At 44.4% G+C, this 20,865-nt stretch overlaps 1 protein-coding gene across 5 annotated transcripts; it reads left to right on the plus strand.

Moving 5' to 3' along the window:
• Positions 1-1,781: 1,781 nt before the first annotated feature.
• On the plus strand, positions 1,782-19,916 carry MAP3K8 (mitogen-activated protein kinase kinase kinase 8). 5 transcript variants are annotated; one of them, XM_015853203.2, is made up of 9 exons: positions 1,782-2,069; positions 3,825-3,948; positions 4,845-5,205; positions 7,916-8,080; positions 9,588-9,849; positions 12,704-12,810; positions 16,049-16,201; positions 16,832-17,078; positions 18,573-19,916. In XM_015853203.2, the coding sequence occupies exons 2-9, from the start codon at positions 3,914-3,916 to the stop codon at positions 18,704-18,706; spliced, it is 1,464 nt and encodes a 487-aa protein (XP_015708689.1). In that variant the 5' UTR covers positions 1,782-2,069; positions 3,825-3,913; the 3' UTR covers positions 18,707-19,916. The 5 variants fall into 5 exon arrangements, with proteins under 5 accessions (XP_015708689.1, XP_032298944.1, XP_015708690.1 ...); XM_032443053.1 differs by lacking the exon at positions 1,782-2,069 and adding an exon at positions 2,105-3,402; XM_015853204.2 differs by lacking the exon at positions 1,782-2,069 and adding an exon at positions 2,105-2,414.
• The last annotated feature ends 949 nt before the right edge of the window (positions 19,917-20,865 follow it).

Genomic DNA, 20,865 nt, shown 5'->3' on the forward strand with positions numbered 1-20,865 from the left:
CGACCGGACTACGGCGGCCGGACGAGCTCAGAGCTCAGAGCTCAGCACGGCGGTTACGCGCTGCTCACAGAACGAGACTTCACAGAGTCACAGAATGACCCGGGTTGGAAGCGACCTCAAGGATCATGTAGTTCCAACCCCCTGCCTGGCAGGGCCACCAAACATACACCTTTACTAGATCAGGTTGCCCAGGGCCCCGTCCAACCTGGTCTTGAACACCTCCAAGGACGGGGCATCCACAACCTCCCTGGGCAGCCTGTTCCAGGGCCTAACCACTCTCCTAGTGAAGAACTTCCCCCTGACATCCAACCTAAATCTTCCCTCTTGCGTGGATGGAAGCACAGCTTTCATCTGAGCGATTAATTAAAAAGGAGAAATCAAACGCTTCTAAGCAGTCGTATATATAAGAACTGTTGGCACACCAGTAACATAGGTTAGGGTGATAGTGCCTGGTTAGCAGCATTCCTTCAGGTTAGGGGTGAGCTGCGCTCTTGTATGTGTCCTTTGGGGAATATACAATTGTGCAACTTATCCTGATTCTGTATCCCCGGATGACCCAGAGGCTGCTTGTAAAACTGCCTTTCAATTAATACCCTGCGTATGTACTTCACAGAGCGTGAACTTTAGTTTCCTCCATCTCTCCATACCACGTACACGAGCTTCCTCAGGAATCCTACGGTGCATCCTTCCCAAATTCATTGATGTGTGGTGGAAGAAACTCCTCCTCTTTCTCCCTCTGAAGCTGATCTAAAAAAAGAAAATGGTTTCATTAAAATTAATTGTGGGTTTAGGAAAAATAACAACGCAGGCATGTTCCTGGAAGAAAACCAGTGTGCTGTGCACGAAGGATGTGTTACTCAGCCTTAACCTAGAATCATACAATCATTTGAGGTGGAAGGGATCCTTAAAGGGCAACTGGTCCAACTCCCCTGATACGAACAGGGACACCTACAGCTTCATCAGGTTGCTCAAGAGCCCCAATTAGCCTCACCTTGAGTGCCTCCAAGTACAGGGCATCCACCAGACCTCTGGGCATCCTGTGCCAGCGCCTCAACACCCTTAAGTGTAAAAAACTTCTCAATTTTTACTTCATCATCTTCAACCTTCTCGCGCATTTTCACAGGCATTTGGATGCAAAGAGTCTCTTATAATGCAGATAATAGACAGAAAACGCAGTGCTTGTCTGCTGGGATGGAGAGGCGGGTTCTGCCCCGTGGTTGCTGGTGGTGCAGGGTCGGCTGCGGTGAGCAGAGGTGCCATCATCTCCGTGCTGAAACACCGGCAGCAGTTAATGCCGCTGGGACGACAAGCAGGCAATAGCTGACAATAGCAGGACACGGGGAAATGGATTTAAGTTAAAAGAGGGAAGATTTAGGTTGGATGTCAGGGGGAAGTTCTTCACTAGGAGAGTGGTTTGGCCCTGGAACAGGCTGCCCAGGGAGGTTGTGGATGCCCCGTCCTTGGAGGTGTTCAAGACCAGGTTGGACGGGGCCCTGGGCAACCTGATCTAGTAAAGGTGTATGTTTGGTGGCCCTGCCAGGCAGGGGGGTTGGAACTACATGATCCTTGAGGTCCCTTCCAACCCGGGTCATTCTGTGATTCTGTGAGAAGCGCAGCGCTACCCTACAGCAACTGCCAAGCTAATAACAATGCCGGCACCCGGAGCATTTTAATCCGAACGCCGCCATCAAATCCTACATATTGTTGTCCTAAATTCCACCAGACTTCCAGCTCAACTTTTATTTAGCTAACGGGTACAGAACGGGTCTGCCGCTGTGTGTCCCGTGGGGCAGCAGTGCTCACAGCGCTGCCGTCGGGACAAGCCGCAGCTCCCCGTGCTGCGCTCCGCCGTGTCGCGGGGTGCGGAAAACACCACGCAACTTTTCCGAGCTCCGTCGGCACAGCCCGGCGGGGCGGTGCTGCCTCTTCCCGTAAAACGAAATAGAAACCGCGGCCGGAGCCCGCCCCGCGCCCCGCCCGCCCCCGGGGCTTCCCGCTGCGGGCCGAGCGGCCCCGGCGCCGGCTGAGAGCGGGAGGGAGGACGGGAGGGAGGCTCCGGAGACCCGCAGGTAACGGGGGGGGTAAAGGGGGCATGGAGGGGCGGCACCTGCCGGCACCTGAGGGGAGCGGAGCCATCCGCCGCAGGTGAGCGGGTTGGCTCTGTCAGAGCTGCTCTTCCCGCTGTGCGGTTAACGCTGTTTGTAAAGGGTGGGTATGAGGACTCGATCTTTTTCTCAGAAATGGGGTTTTAAGGACATGCCGTTCGTCATAAACGGGAAAAATAACCTCTTGGCCGGCACACGGCTCATGTGATGGTGTTGAAATAATGACAGAGTTGGAGAAGCAGTTCGTGCTGTAGTAACTGACCTGAGAGCTCAAGCTGAGATATGCTCTGATTCCTGCTGAGAAAACAGGTAGGACGTTGTTAGTGACGTGGTTTTTCAGCGTACCTGGGTTGTACAGAAAGACTTAAAGCTTTATTGAAGCACCCAAGCTTTAGTATGGAACTGTGAGTACTGTTAGCCTGACGCTGTGCTTTGGGAACATGTTGAGGCACAGAGCTTATGGAGAGCTGTGTTTGCTCTCAGCTGCACTGTGGTCTGTTGAATGAAAGTATTATCAAGGAGTGAACTGGTTTAATTGTGGTGCTCGGTTGTCTCTGCCCACAAGGGATGGGGCCTCTGGAGGTTCGTGTTTTTCTATAGAAAGTCCCCCTGGGGTTGGTGTGTAACCCAGCCTTGCCCTTCAGAAGCAGCCTCACAGTTCCTCTTAGCAAACTGGCTGATGCTTTTCTCTTTACTCCCGGTAATTCGGCATCATAAAAGTCCAGCTGTGGGGCAAAGGCTAGAAATCTCCTCTATAATTGGGAGTAACCACTTTCAGGCTTTTAGGGCAGTAGCGTGGTAGGGTGAGATGCTAGGGGTTACAGCTTGGGCTTCTGCTATGTCTTGTATAGGTGTAGGCTGACAAACCCCTGCCCTCTCTCAGCACCCTGCTAGATAAGTGCTTGGGGGTTCCCCCTCCATGCCCTGATGCTGAGTGCCAGCATGTGGACTGAAGGCTGCTGAGCCCATCACAGGGTTTTGGAAAGGGGGATGCAGTATCGTCTACTCTCTCCATGTCATTTTCTGTTCCACCCATGCTGCGTTTTCCTGTCCTGCCTATTGAGCTTACGGCACATGGTCTGAATTTCTCTGCCAGCTGCATCATTTTACTCATTTTTTTTTGATGTTAGAGCTGACGTCAGCGCTCTCCAGCCCATGAGAAATACGTGCCGCAAAGCTTCCACGTTCTTGCGGGGACGTTAAGATAGAGATCATAACCAGAAACTGTATCTGGGCAAGCTGCATTGCTTCATGACCTCGGGGGACTGAGTCTGCTGGTGGTGCTTGAGATAAATAGGTTATGCTTATTTCTTTTATAAGTATTTTTTTGTTTGCTTGTCATCTTTTACTGAGAATAGGTGGCTTATGAAAAAGGGAAATGAGAGCTCTCTGAATGGGGTATGTGCTGCTGGAGGAAAAGAAGATTCGTCTCTTCTTCGTTATCTGCAAGCATGAGACAGAGAGAATAAAACTCCAGACCTAACCATGGAAAAGTTACTTTGCAGTAGTACCTGGAAATCTGGGTGATCATACAGCAGCTTGACTCTTTTTAGCTGTCATCTTTTTCTGCAGAAAATCCCCTGTTATCTCACTCAGCCTTGTGATTACTACTTTTACTTTCCATGAAGCCCGTGAAACAAATGATCATATGAGCATAAACCAGTCCTTCTGCTTGAGCTGGCGCGCCATGGCTTTATTTGTTTTGCTTTTTTTTAATAGACTGCGAAGGATCACTGTGAATCTATCATCAGTGTAAATACGGGTTCGAGAAACATGACGTCTTTACCCATTATACTGAGACCTTTTTGATGATTTTGAGTGATGCAACCAGGATAAATATAAGGTAAGTGTACTTAGACGTTTACGTGTTGAAAACTGCGTGTGTGAGGATATTAATGGTTGACTATGCATGTCTTTCAAATGGGTAGAATAACTCTGGTTCGAGCTGGGAATCTGGGATGAGAAAGGACTTACTGGGATGCTGAGTCCATTAGATCTGAAGTCCATCTCAGCCAGGTGGTTAAGATGGATCTTAAAAGTTGCTGTTAGGAATAGTAAGAGCTGAACAAAGTGCTTGAAACTGCTTTAGAAGTTCATTACTTTCACAGTAACTCCGTTTCTGCCTTTTTTTTTGTAAATTGGTGGAAATTTCAGTTCAAGTCTAATTCTGGTCAGTCATTTGCAGAAAAGGTGGGTGGTGTATCTCAGCTGGTGATGGATGGTGCTTCGTGCAGCGATACTAACAGGTGTTTATTACTGGTGGATGCCTATTAGCCTTGCTCTGTGATCCTCAGCTCTTTCTGGACACTTCACATAAACTGCTCATAAAAATCTTGGGGATAAACTAATACAGTGCGTTTATATCCCCATTTGTCATCCATTTCTAAATAATGAATACTGAGGGTGCTCCTTCATTTTTGCATATCCAGCAAAACAAAACTGACTTGTGCTTCCTTACTGTGTCACTGCCTCCATTGAGAAACTTTATGTAAATTCCAAGATTGGATGATTGGAGGAGTTCACAAATAACTTCCAAAACGAAGGTTGTTAGTGGAGACTTTTTCTCTTTCTCCTCTTTACCCCTTCTACTAATTATGACTTTTTCTTAACACAAGGTAATTAAAAAATCTAACCATGTAACAATGAACTACTTATCACTCTGACCACTTCTTTACCTTTGCTACTATAAATTCAGATGATAAAATGTCTTCAGGTTTGTTTTGTTTCTCTTTTTTTCAGGAGTGGTTTTGCAAAGTGGACAGTAATGGAGTATATGAGCACGGGTAGTGATAGCAAAGAGGAAATTGACTTGTTGCTAACTAATTTAAATATGTCTGAAGTGATAGACATCATGGAAAACCTTTATCCAGGTGGAGACCTTGCCGTCTATGAGGACAGCTTAATTACGATGTGTGAAGAAGCAAATCAAAATGAAGAACGTGCGGATTCTTTACTGTTTTGTGAGAGGGAGGTTTCTTTGATGTCCTCCGTCAAATACGGGACTGTGGAAGACCTGCTTGCTTTTGCAAATCAGGTGTCTAACACTGCAAAACAATTTAAAGGATGCAGACAGCAAGAATCTGGAATCCTTTTGAATATGGTACGTCTTTTTTCTATTCACTTAAAAATTAGTAGGTATAGGTGTCAGAAGTTATTGCTGAGTCTAAGTGGAGATCACCTTCAGTCCCAGCAGTAACAGGCAGACTGCTGTTCACTGTGAAGCCTGAGCCTGGAGGGGATCCCTAAGGACGTCAGATCCAGCCCCTGCAGTCCCAGGCAGCTGTGGAGAAAGATCTGCTCAGAAAGATGCAGTCTGTGTTGCCGGTTGGTAGCCTGGTTATTAGAAAGCATTTCCCAGTGCTGGTGGCAAACTTCATGCGTGCAGTAAGAAAGCAAAAGTCACAGCTGTGAAGGCTTACAAGGAGCATCTGTGAGTTCTCCAGTGTCTTTGCTGATGCAGTAGCAGAGATCTGTAAAGTTAAGCTCTAGAATCTATTCTGAATTCATTAACTGCACAAAAGGCTGTAAAATACTGTAATATAAGGAGAAAAGGTGTATAGCATCAACTGCAACTTTCAGAGTGATGATATTATGTAATATCACACAGTATTAAATGCAGGCATAGATGCAGTGTCTTGAGAGATGTTAATCATTTTTTTTTCCTAAAATGACTTTTGTTCTACAAACACCTGTAGATATTGGTGTCATTGAACTGCTATTAGAAATTAGTTGCTTTGGAAACAACCATTCATGAAATGGAAGATTATTCATGTATTCTTGTCCCGCTGTTTTGTTTTCTTCATGTGTTCTAGATCTGTCATCTAAAATCCTTGCACGCAGTGTGTTTTGTACATGGAGATTCATTGCTTGAGGCTTGCCAGTTTCTTGGGTGTGAAACAGTAAAGAGTAATGCGTTATCCTGATTTTGAGGGAACGCTGCAAAATGGTCACTTCTTGAACTGTCACATTGAAATCACAATTACTAATATTATGTTTCCTATTCTTAGGGTAGGCACTGTTCTATGTACTCACAGTTGTTTTGCTTGGATATTACTTCTATAGATGCATCCAATTGGTATGAACCAGGTGTTATTAGGTGCATGTGACTCATTGAGCAACTGAGTACTGAAGGCAGGGCCTTAACTATAGATGCATTTCAACAGGCACCTCTGCACTGTATGCAGCTGCTGCTCTGTAGCCAGGGTCAGGAGCATTCCTGGCTGGCTGCTTACCTCTACAGACTGCACTGTGAAGGGCCTCGGGGTGCCCAGTTTGAGTTTCTTTCAGCTGAAACAAAGCTGGAGGAAGGCAGTCTACAGCCACAGGAGAATGTTCAGTTCACAATGTCAGGCAAGGATCTAGTCTGACATGAAGCCTGTTGAAATGCGAGTAGTGTGCTGTTCATTTCTCCCTTTTGTTCTGCAAAGCCACCCGGTGTCTGTGTTGCTTACCAGGACAGCTGTAACATACAGATTAACTAGTCTCTGCTTGTGAATTGTAGAAGTGGAGGTGCAAGAGCTGGTACAATTCTTGCCTTGGTTCTAATAAGCACCAGGGAGGCTCATTCTCCTCATCCCGAGGAAAGCGCTTGTATTAAACAGGAACCCTGCACATCACTGAAGAGCTTATCCTCCCAAAAATTAATTAGGAATTAACTTACTTCACATGTTTAAATACTAGTCACAAGTGCCAGTTTTAGCAGTGAAGATGATACTTTCCTAAATCAAAGCCACCAAGGTAAAGCACAGATTCTGTGTGTGACATCTTAAATCTAAAACCGGCAGTCTCCTAAGATGTTGTTATCTTAGAAAGGGCCGCAGAAGAGCTGAGCACAGTGAGACCATGTGACAGACAGTGATAAATATCTTTGATCTACTTTTATATGTCTTTAAGCATCTTGGTTACCTATCAGTAATCAGATTAACAATATTCTGGTTGCTGGTGATGCTGTATATCCCTGATTTAATAAGAAGCATATTTGCTGCAAACATTAGTGCTGCTTTAGCTAGGAGAATCTGAACAGACTTCAGAACCAACGTCAAACCTAAAGCAGGACTTGCATCACTACAGCTAGGAGTTAGATCTGGCATGTGCAGAGGGAGAGAGCTCTTCCAAAGGATGATTCAGAGCAAGATACTGACTTGGATGTTCAGGACCACTTCCTAGAGGAGCCTCCTTGCCCTGGTGGCAGTGCAGAGTCCCAAGGCTCTCTATACATTACCACCTCAAGCAGATAAAGTGACTCCCAGTCACTATTCAGCTGCAGTGTAAAACTGCAAGAAGGTGACAGGTGAAATTGCAGCAGACTTCTTTAACTGCTTACTGAGCAGCAGAAATTCTGATACGAGAAGGAAAATTGAAATTCTTCTAGCAATCCATTTGATATTAGGAAATGCTGAAACTCTTGCTCACATCATAGAAGATAGCCTGTGAGTAACAGCTATGTGGCATAACAAGTCAGCAGATTGCAGGAAGGGCAAACATGTGCAGGTAGATCTAATAACAAGAGGTGGATAATTTCATTAACCCAGCTGCTGTTGTTGTTGTTTCAAGACAATTAATTGCAACTTACACTTTGTGAGTTAGTCACTTGAGAGAAACGTGGATGCCTGGGCTGTGAATGGATGCCACACCTCACATGCTGTTCCCATTTGGTGTTTCTAAATAAAGACTGCTGAACAGATTGCGTGCATTGTGTACATACATAAGCAACGTATATTTTTTTTCCATTCCATGTATAAGATTAATTAGACTTGATGTAGTTTCAACTTCAGTGTGATTTATTATTTCATTGTAATTTAACCCCACAGATCACTCCCAAGAATGGCCGCTATCAGATTGACTCGGATGTGCTCCTGTTTCCATGGAAGCTGACTTACAGGAATATTGGCTCTGACTTTATTCCACGAGGAGCTTTTGGGAAGGTGTACTTGGCCCAAGATAGAGAAACCAAGAAACGAATGGCATGCAAACTGGTATGTTCGTTCAGTAGCTTTATCTATATGCAGATACATGGAACATGTAGTGTATTTTTAAATGTGTCTGCATGACTTTCCGCTACTGGGCTGAATGTTGCCTGTGTTCTTTTGGCCTACATAAAGCTGGAGAAATGGTTGTTTTTAATTGTTAATTGTTTTCATCCTTGAGACCTGAAAAGTTTAAGTACTGTGGAAGTGTCTGGAAGCCTGTATAACTATCTTGTGGGCAGGCTTGGTACTCCCTGCAGCCGTGCTGGGGTAAATGGAAGAATTTATGCTTGTCCTGCAGTAATTGTGGCAGTAATGTATCAACATGGAGTCACGTCCCTGCTGGAGATGATAACAAAACCCTGCTGCTGCAGATGGTTCTGGGATCCCACCCTTCAACTGGGGCTTTCAAACATGTGTTTTTGTTACTCCAATGGTATTCATGTCTCAGTGACCTCAGCTTGCGTGCAGTTCTCATGGTGTTTTAAATGCTAACTCAGCATAAGGTTGAGAGATGTCTCTAGGAAATTGCTGACCACCCCTCGATGTCAATGCAAGTCTGTATTTTCTTTCAACTTCACCTTTCAATGTACTGTTCTGAATTGAGTAATAAGTGTTTAGGGTCAGCAAAGGCTTGAGTGGTATACTTGTCTATACCCCACCTCATGAATAAGTACCTGCCTTCTGTGTGCAACAGAATAGGCAGGGACTTGTATGTCCTGCCCTTCTGCCAAACGTATGGGCCTAGAAACCAATTTAGTTTGCCAGTCCTGCATAACCCACTGCAGGGTTAACTTCATCTAATGTTTCTGAATGTGCAAAAAGTATTTCTCGTTGCTGTAAAATTATTAGTGTGTTAATTGCTTAGGGCAGTTGAGGGGCAGAGAATAAAAAGAGTGATAATAGCCTTCCTGAGTGTAAGCAAACATTGCCCATTGCTTTAATAATCTGCCATAGGTACTTCTAAAATAAATAGAGTGCTTCTGAGTGCTCACTTTAAAGCGGATTTCCTTTCTCAGAAGCCCTAAAAGAAGGCTGATAAGGAGTTAAACAAGGTCAGTAACTGAGTGGAGCACTGTTAGTCTGCAGACTGCTGAGCATTTCTGTGCTGCAAGCACTGATCCACGTTCAAAAGGGTGTGCAGATCTTGTAGAGCAGATGAGACTGCACAAAGCTAGCTGAAAAAGCAGTGGGATTTTTATCTCCTTCACCAGGAAGTTTGCGTAGAGCTTTTGCGTAACAGCCACCCATTTTTGACGGGAATAACTCTTGCTACATTGCTTTTTCTGGAAGACTGCGCTTTTTATTAGGGCGAGATTCCAAAAATTCTCTCATTTTTGAACAGGATGTATCTGGATTAGAAGGGAATAAAGCACAGGATCAAAATAAAGTCTTGCATTTAAACAAGTAGTTAAGAGCCCTTTGCTTCCTTCTTCCATTTCAATCTATGGCAAAACTAACAGTATAAATAACCTGGGTTTTGAGCTGCTTTTATGTGGTTGTTTCTACCTCCTAGGTGCCGGTGGAACAGTTCAAACCATCAGATGTAGAAATACAGGCATGTTTCCGTCATGAAAACATTGCTGAATTATACGGAGCTATTCTGTGGGATGAGACCATCCATCTCTTCATGGAAGCTGGGGAGGGAGGATCAGTCATGGAGAAGCTGGAGAGCTGTGGGCCTATGCGGGAATTTGAAATAATTTGGGTGACAAAGCACATCCTGAAAGGGCTCGACTTTCTCCACTCCAAAAGGATTATCCATCATGATATCAAACGTAAGTGTGCTTGGTTCCTTGGGGTGCTCTCTGTTCCACATCGGGGTGGGGCTCTCCTAAAGGGCCGGCTACAGAGGTGGGGTGTGTAGCCTTGCATCACGGACAGAGAAACTGGATCATGCCAACTAATAACAAGGTTAAGATAAGTTATATACACTGTTTATTGCTGTATTAATGGGGAGGATGATTTGAAAGTCCTTCGCCTTTCTTATGCAATGCAGATTTGAAATAAAAACCAAAAGAAGTTTGAGCAAAATGATCAGAGTGCATTAAACCAGAAGTTTACTTCTTTCTGTGGAAATGTGCCCTAAATATATCCTTGCATAGAATCGTAGAATGGTGTTGTATTAGGCTTGGGTTGGAAGGGACCTTAAGTGCCTTCAAGCTCCAACCTCTCTGTCACAGGCAGGGCTGCCAACCTCCCCATTTAGAATCATAGAATCACAAGGTTGGAAAGGACCCTCAAGGTCATCTAGTCCAACTGTCCTCCCATTACTGTTGCTACCACAAAATAAAAAATAAAATAAAATTTAAAAATTTTAAATAAAATTTAATGCTAGACCAGGCTGCCCAGGGCCCCATCCAGCCTGTCCTTGAACACCTCCAGGGCCAGGGCATCCACAGCCTCTCTGGGCAGCCTGTGCCAGCACCTCACCACTCTCATAGTAAAGATCTTCCCCCTGACATCCAACCTAAATCTTTCCTGTTTTTTTCTTGTGCCTGCTTTTAATAGTTCTGTGCCTGTGCATGGCTGTTCCTCAATTTGACTCCATTTTGGAACAAAATACACAATTTTTATTGTTGTGGTTTTTTTTTCTTTTAACAATTATTTCAAATTTTAGCTTGTTTGTTTCTAAAATTCCCTGGGTGTTAACTTGTGTAAATCATATTGAATGCTATTTCTCCCAGCATCTCCTCCCTGCTGCAGAGAGATAAAATCTGCCTTCAGCTCTAATAAGAGTGTTTCTAATTAGGACATATCTCCTCTGCAAGCTCATTTTTGCTTTGATTTTTTTTTTTCCTGTGTGTGAAAAGTATAAATATTCAAACTTAAGTGTTAGAATAATTAGTTGACAAGATGATTATCAGGAATTAGCGGTGCCTTCTGGAACAGGTTGCTAGGAGAGATGGTGGATGTCCCATCCCTGGAGACACTGAAGGTAAGGCTGGTCAGGGCTCTGAGCACCCTGATCAAGCTGTACGTGTCTCTGTTCCTTGGAGGAAGTTGGACCAAATGACCTTTAGAGGTCCCTTCCAACTCAAATGGTTTTGTTATTCTGTGATATTAATAAAAGGTTTATTTAGAATCCTACCCAGTGCCCTGCCTCAGATACCTGACATAGAAAAGGCTGTTACCTGTACTTCTCATTTCTTCCTGATTGAATCCTCTTCTGTTAAGACCATCATGCTGACATACGGGATTGGGATTTTATTGAGAAAAGGCTTCCTTGAGCCAAGGAGGAACAACTTTCTGTTGGCTTTTAGCAGTAGATCAGTGGGTTGTTTTAACCCTTCGTTCAGAAGCTATGGAATCCCCAGAGCTGAGTACAACAGGACGATCACCTCCCTGCTCCTGCTGGCTACACTATTTCTGATACAAGCCAGGATGCCATTGGCCTTCTTGGCCACCTGGGCACACTGCTGGCTCATGTTTTGCTGAGCATTGTCCAACATTGCCAGGCCCATTTCTTCCATGCAGTCTTTCAGAAACTGCCCTAAGCCTGTAATGTTTCCTGGGGCTGTTGTGGCCTAATTGAGCATAGGGTCCGTGCTGGGCTTTTTCAGCTGTGTCAGATGAGGAGTGAAGCAGAGCTGTCCTTCTCTTCCTGTGTCCTGACAAGAAGTTGGAGTTGAGTTCAATCCCAAGGAGGCAGCAAAGCTTGCCACATTTATGGCAATGCTGCATTCTGCACGATTCTTTATGCGGTGTTTAAAATCTGTATCTTCATAGTTATGCTTAAAATTACTGATATATTCATTTATTCATAGCACTTATTTGAGGAATCAGTATGACTGAAATGAAATTGTGCCTTTCCACTGTGTGGTCATGGTGGGTGCTATCAAGATGGGAAATGACCTGACTCCACTGTTTGCTATGGGGGGAAAATCTATTTCTCTTGCATAACTTGAAGACTTGTCTGTGGCTGCAGAAGAAATGAATAAGAATTTCTCAAGACTTAAAAAGGAGCATTACATTCATAAATATTTGATCAGAAATACAACTGCAAAGAAAGCCTCTGTGCCTTAGGCAGAGTTTGATGAAGGAAAGTGAATAAAGCTCCTAAATAGTTCTGCGATTCAGACAGGGAACTCTCCTCCTTTTCTTTTACAGCTATCTTCTTTCATTGTGCTTAGCTGCTGTTGCTGACAGGTATGGCGGCTGTGGAGGGGCCTCTGTTCTTCATTTATTTTGCTAGTGTTAAGAAATCCCTTGGTGGCCACAGTTCTGTCTGTAGCAATAGCTGTGCAACATGCTTGCAGCTCTGGGAGACAACGAAGGCTCTTCAGAGCAAGCCAGGATACTGGCTGTGCAGAGATCTCCATCAGCCTCCTAGCTTGATCCTTTGCCCTCAGCCATTTTCTCTGTCTGTTTCTCACTCTATTTTCTTTTTTTTTTTGTTAGGAAAATGACCAGACATTGATTTCTTCTTTTAAACAAACCAGTCTTGCTTGATTTTCAGAGATATAATTAAAAATTGGTCTTGGATCACTAACAGACATGTTTTGGCTAGCAGAAGGGACTGGTTGTGCTGGCCTCCTGTTTCAGGCAGACATCCAAATGAAACAGTCACGTTGTGAAATAAATGCCCCAAATGCTGGAACCTTAAATGGCACCTTTTTGTTTTTCTTTTAGCAAGCAACATTGTGTTTATGTCAACTAAGGCCGTGTTGGTGGATTTTGGGCTAAGTGTTCAAATGACTGAGGACATTTACTACCCCAAAGACCTTAGAGGAACAGAGGTAAGACACAGGAGAGACAAAAAACTGTGTTGTATCACTCCTTTTACAGTGATGTCCACATTCAGTATTGGAGTTTAAGAGTAAATACATTATGTTGCTCTGAAGCCAAACAAAGGAACAGTGTGCTGGGGAGGGTGGTTTGCAGTGCATCAGCTGCTGGTCAGAGACGCTTCAGACTGGAATTCAGTTCTTTGCTCTGTCAAAGATTTCTCGTGAGATATCAGCCATTGACTGGGGTGACCTGCTCAGCGCTCCACCTTTGAAACCACAGAAACAACAAACCTGTGGGTTCTTTAGCATTTCCCACGTCTGTAGTCCTTATGTCCTATGGAGATTATGTACTGAGTGGTTGATGGTTATCTGCTAAAATGCTTAGGTGTCACAGCAAAGGAGGCAAAGCCTTTTAAACATTCCCAATGACTTGGACTCAGAACACGCAGAGAGGTCCTGCTCACTACTTGAGTACTCTCATACCAAAGTGTTTCCAGACTGACTGTTTAGCAAACAGCCAAGCAGCAGCAATTAGCTGGGGTAGCTGCTACAAATGGGCCTTCGCTTGCTCTCTGTTGCCAGAGGAGGCTGTTTACAGGAAACACTCCAGCCAAACTGTTGGCACTTACTATTTTGATGCTCTTTCACAGCGTAGGCATGTGTGTTGAGGAGACATTCATGTGTAACTGACAGAGAGCATCTCACTTCCTTGGAAGGGCAGGATAAACTCATGTTTCACAGAACGCCCAGCTCGTTTGATTTTGATTTCAGAATCTTTGGGAACATATTCAAGCATTTGTTTGTGTTGGCTTTCTAGTCAGAGGCGTTAAGAGTTTAAAATGCTTACTGTATCGGAAGTAATGTGCTTTCTGGCATTTAATGTATGTGCTTTGATCATTTGTGTGGGTGCGTGCATGCTATTAATAAGAATAAAAAAAGGGGGGGGTAGAGGGAAAGGGACACGATAGAAAAAAGGAGATGGAAGTCCTGGTACAGAATTTCCCAAGGACAGAGTTGTTTTAGATGTGTTTGCAGGTGTATGAAGCAGGTGATGATCCAACCCTGGCTGCTGGTGGACAGGTCAAATTAATGTAGGGAAGCACAGCTGTGAAATACACTTCTCCCCTTTCAAAAAGAAAAATGAGTTTGCACTGTTGAGCACCTGCAGTTGTGCCCATAGAAAGCAGACAGTCCGTGCAGCCCTAAAACATGCAGCGTCCTGGTGTGTGCTGTGTCCTACAGAGTGGTGTAGGGAGGGAGCTGGTTTTCTGAACCTGCCATCCTGGCCACTCTGCTGCAGCATGGCGGGTGATGAGAAAGGCTGTGGAGAGGTTAGTGGGAAAAGAGATGCTCAAATTCCAGTCCAAGACTTAAGGGAATGCTGTGAATGCTGGTGTACAAGTTTTTGTGCTCACAGGACCCACAGCACTCGTGCTGAGCTTGGTGGAGTCCATTCATTTGCAATTGCCTTCTTCAGATTCATAGCGCTGTTTTCTCATCATTTCTTCCATGTAAGATCTCATCTCTTGCTCTGAAGTCCTCCCGAGCTTTACACCTCTGTTATGCAGCCTTAAGAAGCAGTGCAGCTGTCCAGGGGGGCTGTTTCTGCATGTGGCAGCGTAATGACCTCTCGTGTTAGGGCTGTATTGCTGCCGTGCAGATTCCTTCATAGGAAGTGCCTGGCTCCTCTTGCACTGGTGCTGGCTGGGGCTGGTTTCCACACAGTTGGAATTAGCAATCTCCTCTGAGGGTCTAGGCAGTGGCTACACACTCTGCCGTGCTTCTGGCACTGTGTTAAATTGCACAAGCTCCAGCTGCAAATATTGCTGAGGTTGTTTAAATGTTAAGGGTGTGGTTAATTCATGAGAATGCTCAACTAAAACTAGCACAGTGTTTAAAGGAAAGAAAAAATGGCTGATATGGCTGGATATATGCCCAGCAATGGAGAGCAGTGGCAATGGGATGAGATCCGGGGTTGGACTGCCCACCTTGGTGGCAACTGAGCTCAAGGCCAGACAAAATCAGTCTGAAATCACGGTGTGGGTGCACATCTGATGTTTGCTTTTCGTCCTTGTGCAATCAGGGTGTGTCTTGACCTTTCTCACACTCAGGCTGTAGCTGCAGACAGGTTGTACTTCCAGCATCCTTTTTCCTCAAGAAAGTAGCTGCTTTTCATCTGTACAGATTTCGCTGTAATTGCATCATTTGCACTGTATGCAGCTGTCATTACTTATTTCATAAAAAGGGGATTTTTTTCTGCGGTCTTTATGAGCCTTAAGTGTGGCAGATGCCTTTTTCTACCTTAGCTTTGAGGAAGGCAATGGACAGGGGTCAGTAGCAGCTCCAGACGTGCTCCTATGCTTTTGCTACCAGTCCACAGCTCTGATTGCAGATGTGATGTGTGATTTACTGGGAAATATTCCATGGTATTTGCGTGAGCCTTGCGGCCATTCTCCATCTGTGGTAGCGAGCAGGCCAGCAATGCGGTGATGATTTAACTTCCTGCCCTTGTGTCAATTAATGGCTTTTAACGTGATTCTTTGTGGTCTGGTGACTTGAACTAATTAAGGATCTGTTTGGCTCCTTTAGAGGGCGATTGGGTGAGGGAAAAATGGAAACCAGGAATGACAACTGGGACAGCTTGGTGCTGAGACCTTCCTGCTGCACATGGCTGGATGCACAGCAGTGGTGGGCAGGCAGTGCCTCTCACACCCCAGTTCTCCTCAGCCCAGCTCAGCCAGTGGGGAGATGCCCTCAGAGTGCTTCAACTGCTCTGACAAATCTCAGCTGTGCTGTGGAAAATTGTGGATAGAAACCATAATTTGGATGGCAAGGAATTTCTGGTTTAGGAATTTGTTTTAGCTTTAAGGAATTTCTGGTTTAAAAAGAAGTGGGAGGGAGATGCTTGCATTACCAGCTGCTCTGGGGAATGGTCACGCAGCAGGAGCTGGCTTTCAATCTGTGCCTTGCCTTACACCTGGCTTGTGCCTCGCTGCCCCACATCTTAGGGTGGTGCCCCACCATGCAGGTTATTGGATAATAAGCGGAGAGAAGACCAAGAAAGCCAGTTCTGCCCAAACATTTGTGTTTTGTTTGGTGTAACAGAGCAGAAAATCTGTTCCCCAGCTAGTGCTTGGTCACCCAGAGGGATTTGTAAAGTGTGTGTTTCAAATCACAACATATCGTGGTTGGTCTTTGATTATTGTTTTCTGTTGCTGATTAGTCTTTTTTTGGCTATTCTTCACAGATTTACATGAGTCCCGAGGTCATCCTGTGCCGAGGCCACACAACCAAAGCAGACATCTACAGCATGGGAGCTACTATTATTCACATGCAAACTGGCATTCCACCCTGGGTGAACAGATACCCTCGTTCTGCATATCCATCCTACCTCTATATTGTGAGCGCTCTTAGAAAAACCATATATCCGTTTCCATCGAAGGGTTCCTGTATTCTTGTTGGGAAAGCTTCAGTCATACAGACTATCAAATTACTTGTCAGAGAGATGATATCATCCTTTTTGCTTTGGGGGAGGGAGGGAAGAAGTGGGTTTTGATCATTTAGTGGAAGGATGAAACTGAGCTGGAGTAATCTCTGTGGTTTTGTTACAAGTTGACAGGCCTTGGGCTTCTGCAAGAACAGGGTTAGAACAGGGTGAAACCTGATTGGAACAAGTCCCTCTCTGTCCTGTTGCTGGTCTGTTTTGCTTAGAAGCTGCAGATAAAAACAGCTTGATTCACATGCTGTGGTACAGAACTCTGGTCAGTTTGTGCTGCACTGGATTTTATATTTTCTTGGAATTGCTTTGAGTCTTAAAATTTATGCTGAAATCTGATAAAAAGGTGGATTTTCTGTGGTTACGTATTATGTTGTACTTGATTCTACTAGCTTGGAGAGGTGGTACCTTGTAAGTGAGGAATTCCCAGACCACCAGGGTGATTATTTGTGACCACTTTTTCCATTGTTTTTGGAGTAACTGTATCAATGGTCTTTAAAAAATAAATATATATTATTATTATTATTCCAACAGATACACAAACAAGCTCCCCCTTTAGAGGACATTGCCGAAGACTGTAGCACTTCCATGAGGGAGTTGTTAGAAGCAGCTCTAGAAAGGAATCCTAATCACAGACTGTCTGCAGCAGAGTTATTGAAACATGAAGCCTTACACCCACCCCCAGAAGACCAGCCACGCTGCCAGAGTTTGGACTCAGCGTTGTTTGAAAGGAAAAGACTACTTGCAAGGAAGGAGCTGCAGTTGCCAGAAAACATTACAGGTCTGTAATATCAGCCTTACCTTGCACTTTGTAGATTTTACATTGTGTTGAACTTGACAAAGTGTTTTGAAATGAGATAAACTCAAAAAGCCTCTGGAAGGAGATCAGTAGAAATCCCTATCAGATTAGGTCAGACCCAGCACTCATTAGGTGTTATGTAAAACACTCATTGACTTCAGCAGGAGAACTTAGCCTGAATTCTGCAGCTCCAGAAGGACTGGCTCATGAAAAGGCCCTGGCAGTCATTTGGGGCACTTTTTCATTAAGTATAGATTGCTGTCCCAAAATGACTTAATTCATCCCTGTATTGCAGGTGTTTCATTCATGCCAGTGATTTGTCTTTCAACAAGCAGAGTTTCAACAACTGCCATTAAAATAAATCCTTTTTGCCTCCTTAAAGATAAGACACACACGGAATCTAACTGTAATGATGCTGTCAACAGCACAAGCCCTTTGTTTTAAAAACAATAATGACTGTAGGATAGAATTCAGCTCCCTTGTGCATTGGTAATTGCTCTATGAAAGATAACGTGTGAGCCAGTTAAACAAACAAAAAAACCCAAACCAAAAACGTGTGGCCTCAGATAGTATCAAGCTGAAGGGAATTTTGGTGTCAGCAACTTGCTAGCAGGCTTCAGAATGCTTTTCTTCTACTTCTGAAATATGTTAGGATTGCCCTGATGAAGGGCATTTATAAAATGAGCCCAGACGAGTGGTTCATTTAATTGCAACAATTATTTGAAGAGATACCTGTGCAAAATTTGGGGTGCTCTAATGAGTAACTGTTGAAATGAAGCATTTAAAGTAATCACTGCCTTTACATCTATAGTGGTGTTGCTCCTTCTGGATTTTTGCCTCGTGGGTGCATAATCCTATGACCAGCACAGGCTATCTCAATCAGTTCTTTCAAAGATAAAAGACTATTTGGCCATTACACTGGAACTCTAATTTAGGTGCCTGGGATTCCAAGACACTCACTGTGCGAGTATTCAGGGGAGTTCTGCAGCTTCTTCAGACCTTGACTTAAAATAATGTGAGACAGACAGTCCCAGGTTTGTTCTGTACTGTCACAAAGAGGATGTCGTTAACTTAAAGGAAAATCCCCCTGTGATGAAGGGGAATTCTCAGCTGTCAGAAAACTTGCAGTTTTTTTCTTGTGCCAAACTCTCCTTTAGCACCATGGCCCAGAGAATGAGGAAGCTCTGTCTGGCTGTGCCAGCAAACAGGGCTTTTTGTAGCAAGTAAACACACTTGCTATTTGCAGTAGCAAGCTGCTTACTTTTCTTTGTCCTGGATTTATGGGTTGATTTGTTATCTTTCATTTAATTTTATATGAGATTTATTTTATATTGGCTTTAAAAATGAAGCTTTCTAAAGCACAAATGAATAAAAGCAAATGTTAGGCTAATTATTCCAGTAATGCCTGTAACTGTGAAATTGCATTGATGCAGCTATTTGTGCCATAATGTCACGCTTTGTGCCTTTTCTTTTTAGATTCCTCTTTGTGCACTGGGAGCATGGAGGAGTCGGACCTGGTAAAGAGGCAAAGGTCACTTTACATAGACCTTGGAGCTCTTGCTGGTTACTTCAATATTGTTAGGGCACCGCCAGCATTAGAATACGACTGACCCAGTAACGTTCTCTATCAGCAGGTCAGAAATGGACCTCTACCTCTTCAAACTTGATGTTGAGACTTGATTTTCAAATTTGTACATAAAAAATATTGCCATTGTAGGCTGTAAAATGTGAATAGTTTATGATTGCACAGATGATTAAGCTAAACCCCTAGGGGCTCTGATAAGCTGATCTGAAGCAATGGTATCAGTGCATCTACTGGCTGACCAACAAGAAGACAACAGAAAGAACACTGCAGGGAATGTCTTATCCTGGGGGACCTCCCTGTGCTGGACCTTAGACTTTAGTAAAGCTTATATGATATGCTTGCAAGTATTGCCATTAAAAAGAAAAAAAAAAAAAATGAAAAAAAATGAAAAAAAAAAAGAAAAGCATGTGGGCCATAAGATCTGGTCTATCTGAGCTGTCCTTAGTGAAAACCTTCCCCCAATAAGTCTTTGTTGAGTCTTTGAAACCTGGCCAGTCTCTGGTCGTTCTCAATGTAAATCAGGAGCTTCCTCAAGCTGAGCTAGTTTCTGTCAGGTGTCTCTGGAGTCAAAGCATCACTTGGTTACAGATATGTTTTAGCTTTGTATCTTCCCTGTCCCGCTGCTCCTTGGGCGGAGGGAGAATCTGGCTGTATCTGTTAGCTCTGGGAGTGGCACAGCAAGTTGGCCCTGGCTCCACCTGCTTTCGTTGTTGCAGCTACTGCAAGGATATCTCGGCTAGTTTTCAAGGGTAGGGCAAGTGTTAGTTCATATTGGTAACAGTGGGCGATCTCCAGGCTTTTGCTTTTTAATGCTATAAACTTGTGTATGATTGGCGTGAGCGCTACGGTTTGGAAAGCGTGTCATTAGTGACAAGCTGTGTTTATGTTCCTATGGAAATGGAATTATATTGTTCTTGCTGTGCCTCATACATTTGAAACACGATGTTTTGGATGCTAGTAAAACTATGCAAACTGCATAGTTCTGTACATCCCATGGGATGAGAACGTAAACTTTTATAAAACTCTCTTTGATGCTTAGGATGACTCTTTTTAAGCATTTTTGTTACAATGGCATACTATGTATGTTGTACACTGAATCTTTTCTGAAGCACGGTCTCTTTTTCATACATCCATTATTTAATGCTGCTCCTTTCTAACATGTGATCTTGAACAGATTATTTCCAGTTTGATACTGATACGGTCAAATGAATAAATCCAGCTCAGTGCCTTGAGAAGTGGTTGCTGTGTCCTTTTCTCTTTGAAAGCAGTGTGACCTTGTCTGTTACGTCTCCTTCCACGACCCGGTGATGCTACGTGCATTGTTCCACATGCTGAAGTGTTGGGCGGAGGGTGCAGTGAACAGATTTTGGACTCGGAACAGGCAGCTAATGCTCCTGACAGAACGATGTATGATAAACAACCCTTCGGAGCCCTGCAGGAGCATTTGGATGATGCAGAAATAAGGGCTTTCTTGCCTGGTTTCTCTGATACCTGTTCCCTTTAAACGAGCACCAAAGCACTGTTGGGAGCCAGAGCATCCATTTCTCTTCTCTGAGGGAAGCTCAGCAAGGTGCGTTTCTAAAATCATCCCCGTCCGAAGCTTATAATTGGAGCAGCGCATCAACAAGTCCTTTATAAACTGCGTGCCAACAAAACTCAACAACGCCCCAAAACTCCAGACAGACCATGGGAGTGGCTCATTGCGATCCTGGGCTGTGCTCACGCTGCTTCAGGAATAGCCCTGCTGCTGGGGCACAGTGACTCATTGGGGCGGAGACAAGCGGCCACCCCACAACTCCCACAGCTGGCAGTGCCCGTGTAGCGCTGGCAGCGGGGTGGTATCGCTGCAGGAAGGTGAGCTCGTCTGTGGCAGAAGGAACTCCTCAAAATGAGTGTGAGAATTCCCACTGCGGGCTCCAACCATCACCCCTGCCTGCAGCTCTCCCTTCCCACATCACTCACCAGGTGCCATTGTCTCATGCAGGCAGCCATAAGCCATTTCCAGGTTATTTTCAGAGTAGATCAAACAAACTTATGTGGAAGGGAAGAACTTTCAAGCAAGGCAGGCTGCCCTTTGGAGGCAGACTGACTTCCCCATAGAAATATGAAAACATCTTTGGCAGCAACACATCAATAACTCATCTCGCCAGAAGAGCAATGCTCTGGGGAAGGGAAATGACACAA

Source organism: Coturnix japonica, chromosome 2 (assembly GCF_001577835.2).
Source record: "Coturnix japonica isolate 7356 chromosome 2, Coturnix japonica 2.1, whole genome shotgun sequence".
Classification (NCBI taxonomy): domain Eukaryota; kingdom Metazoa; phylum Chordata; class Aves; order Galliformes; family Phasianidae; genus Coturnix; species Coturnix japonica.

What these genes read in the sequence shown, in the direction of transcription:
- MAP3K8 (XM_015853203.2), top strand. Translation starts at nt 3,914, where the DNA reads ATGATTTTGAGTGATGCAACCAGGATAAATATAAG. An exon ending in AAGACCTTAGAGGAACAGAG is followed by an intron (nt 12,811 to 16,048) that starts GTAAGACACAGG and finishes TATTCTTCACAG; the next exon opens with ATTTACATGAGTCCCGAGGT. An exon ending in ATCCATCCTACCTCTATATT is followed by an intron (nt 16,202 to 16,831) that starts GTGAGCGCTCTT and finishes TTATTCCAACAG; the next exon opens with ATACACAAACAAGCTCCCCC.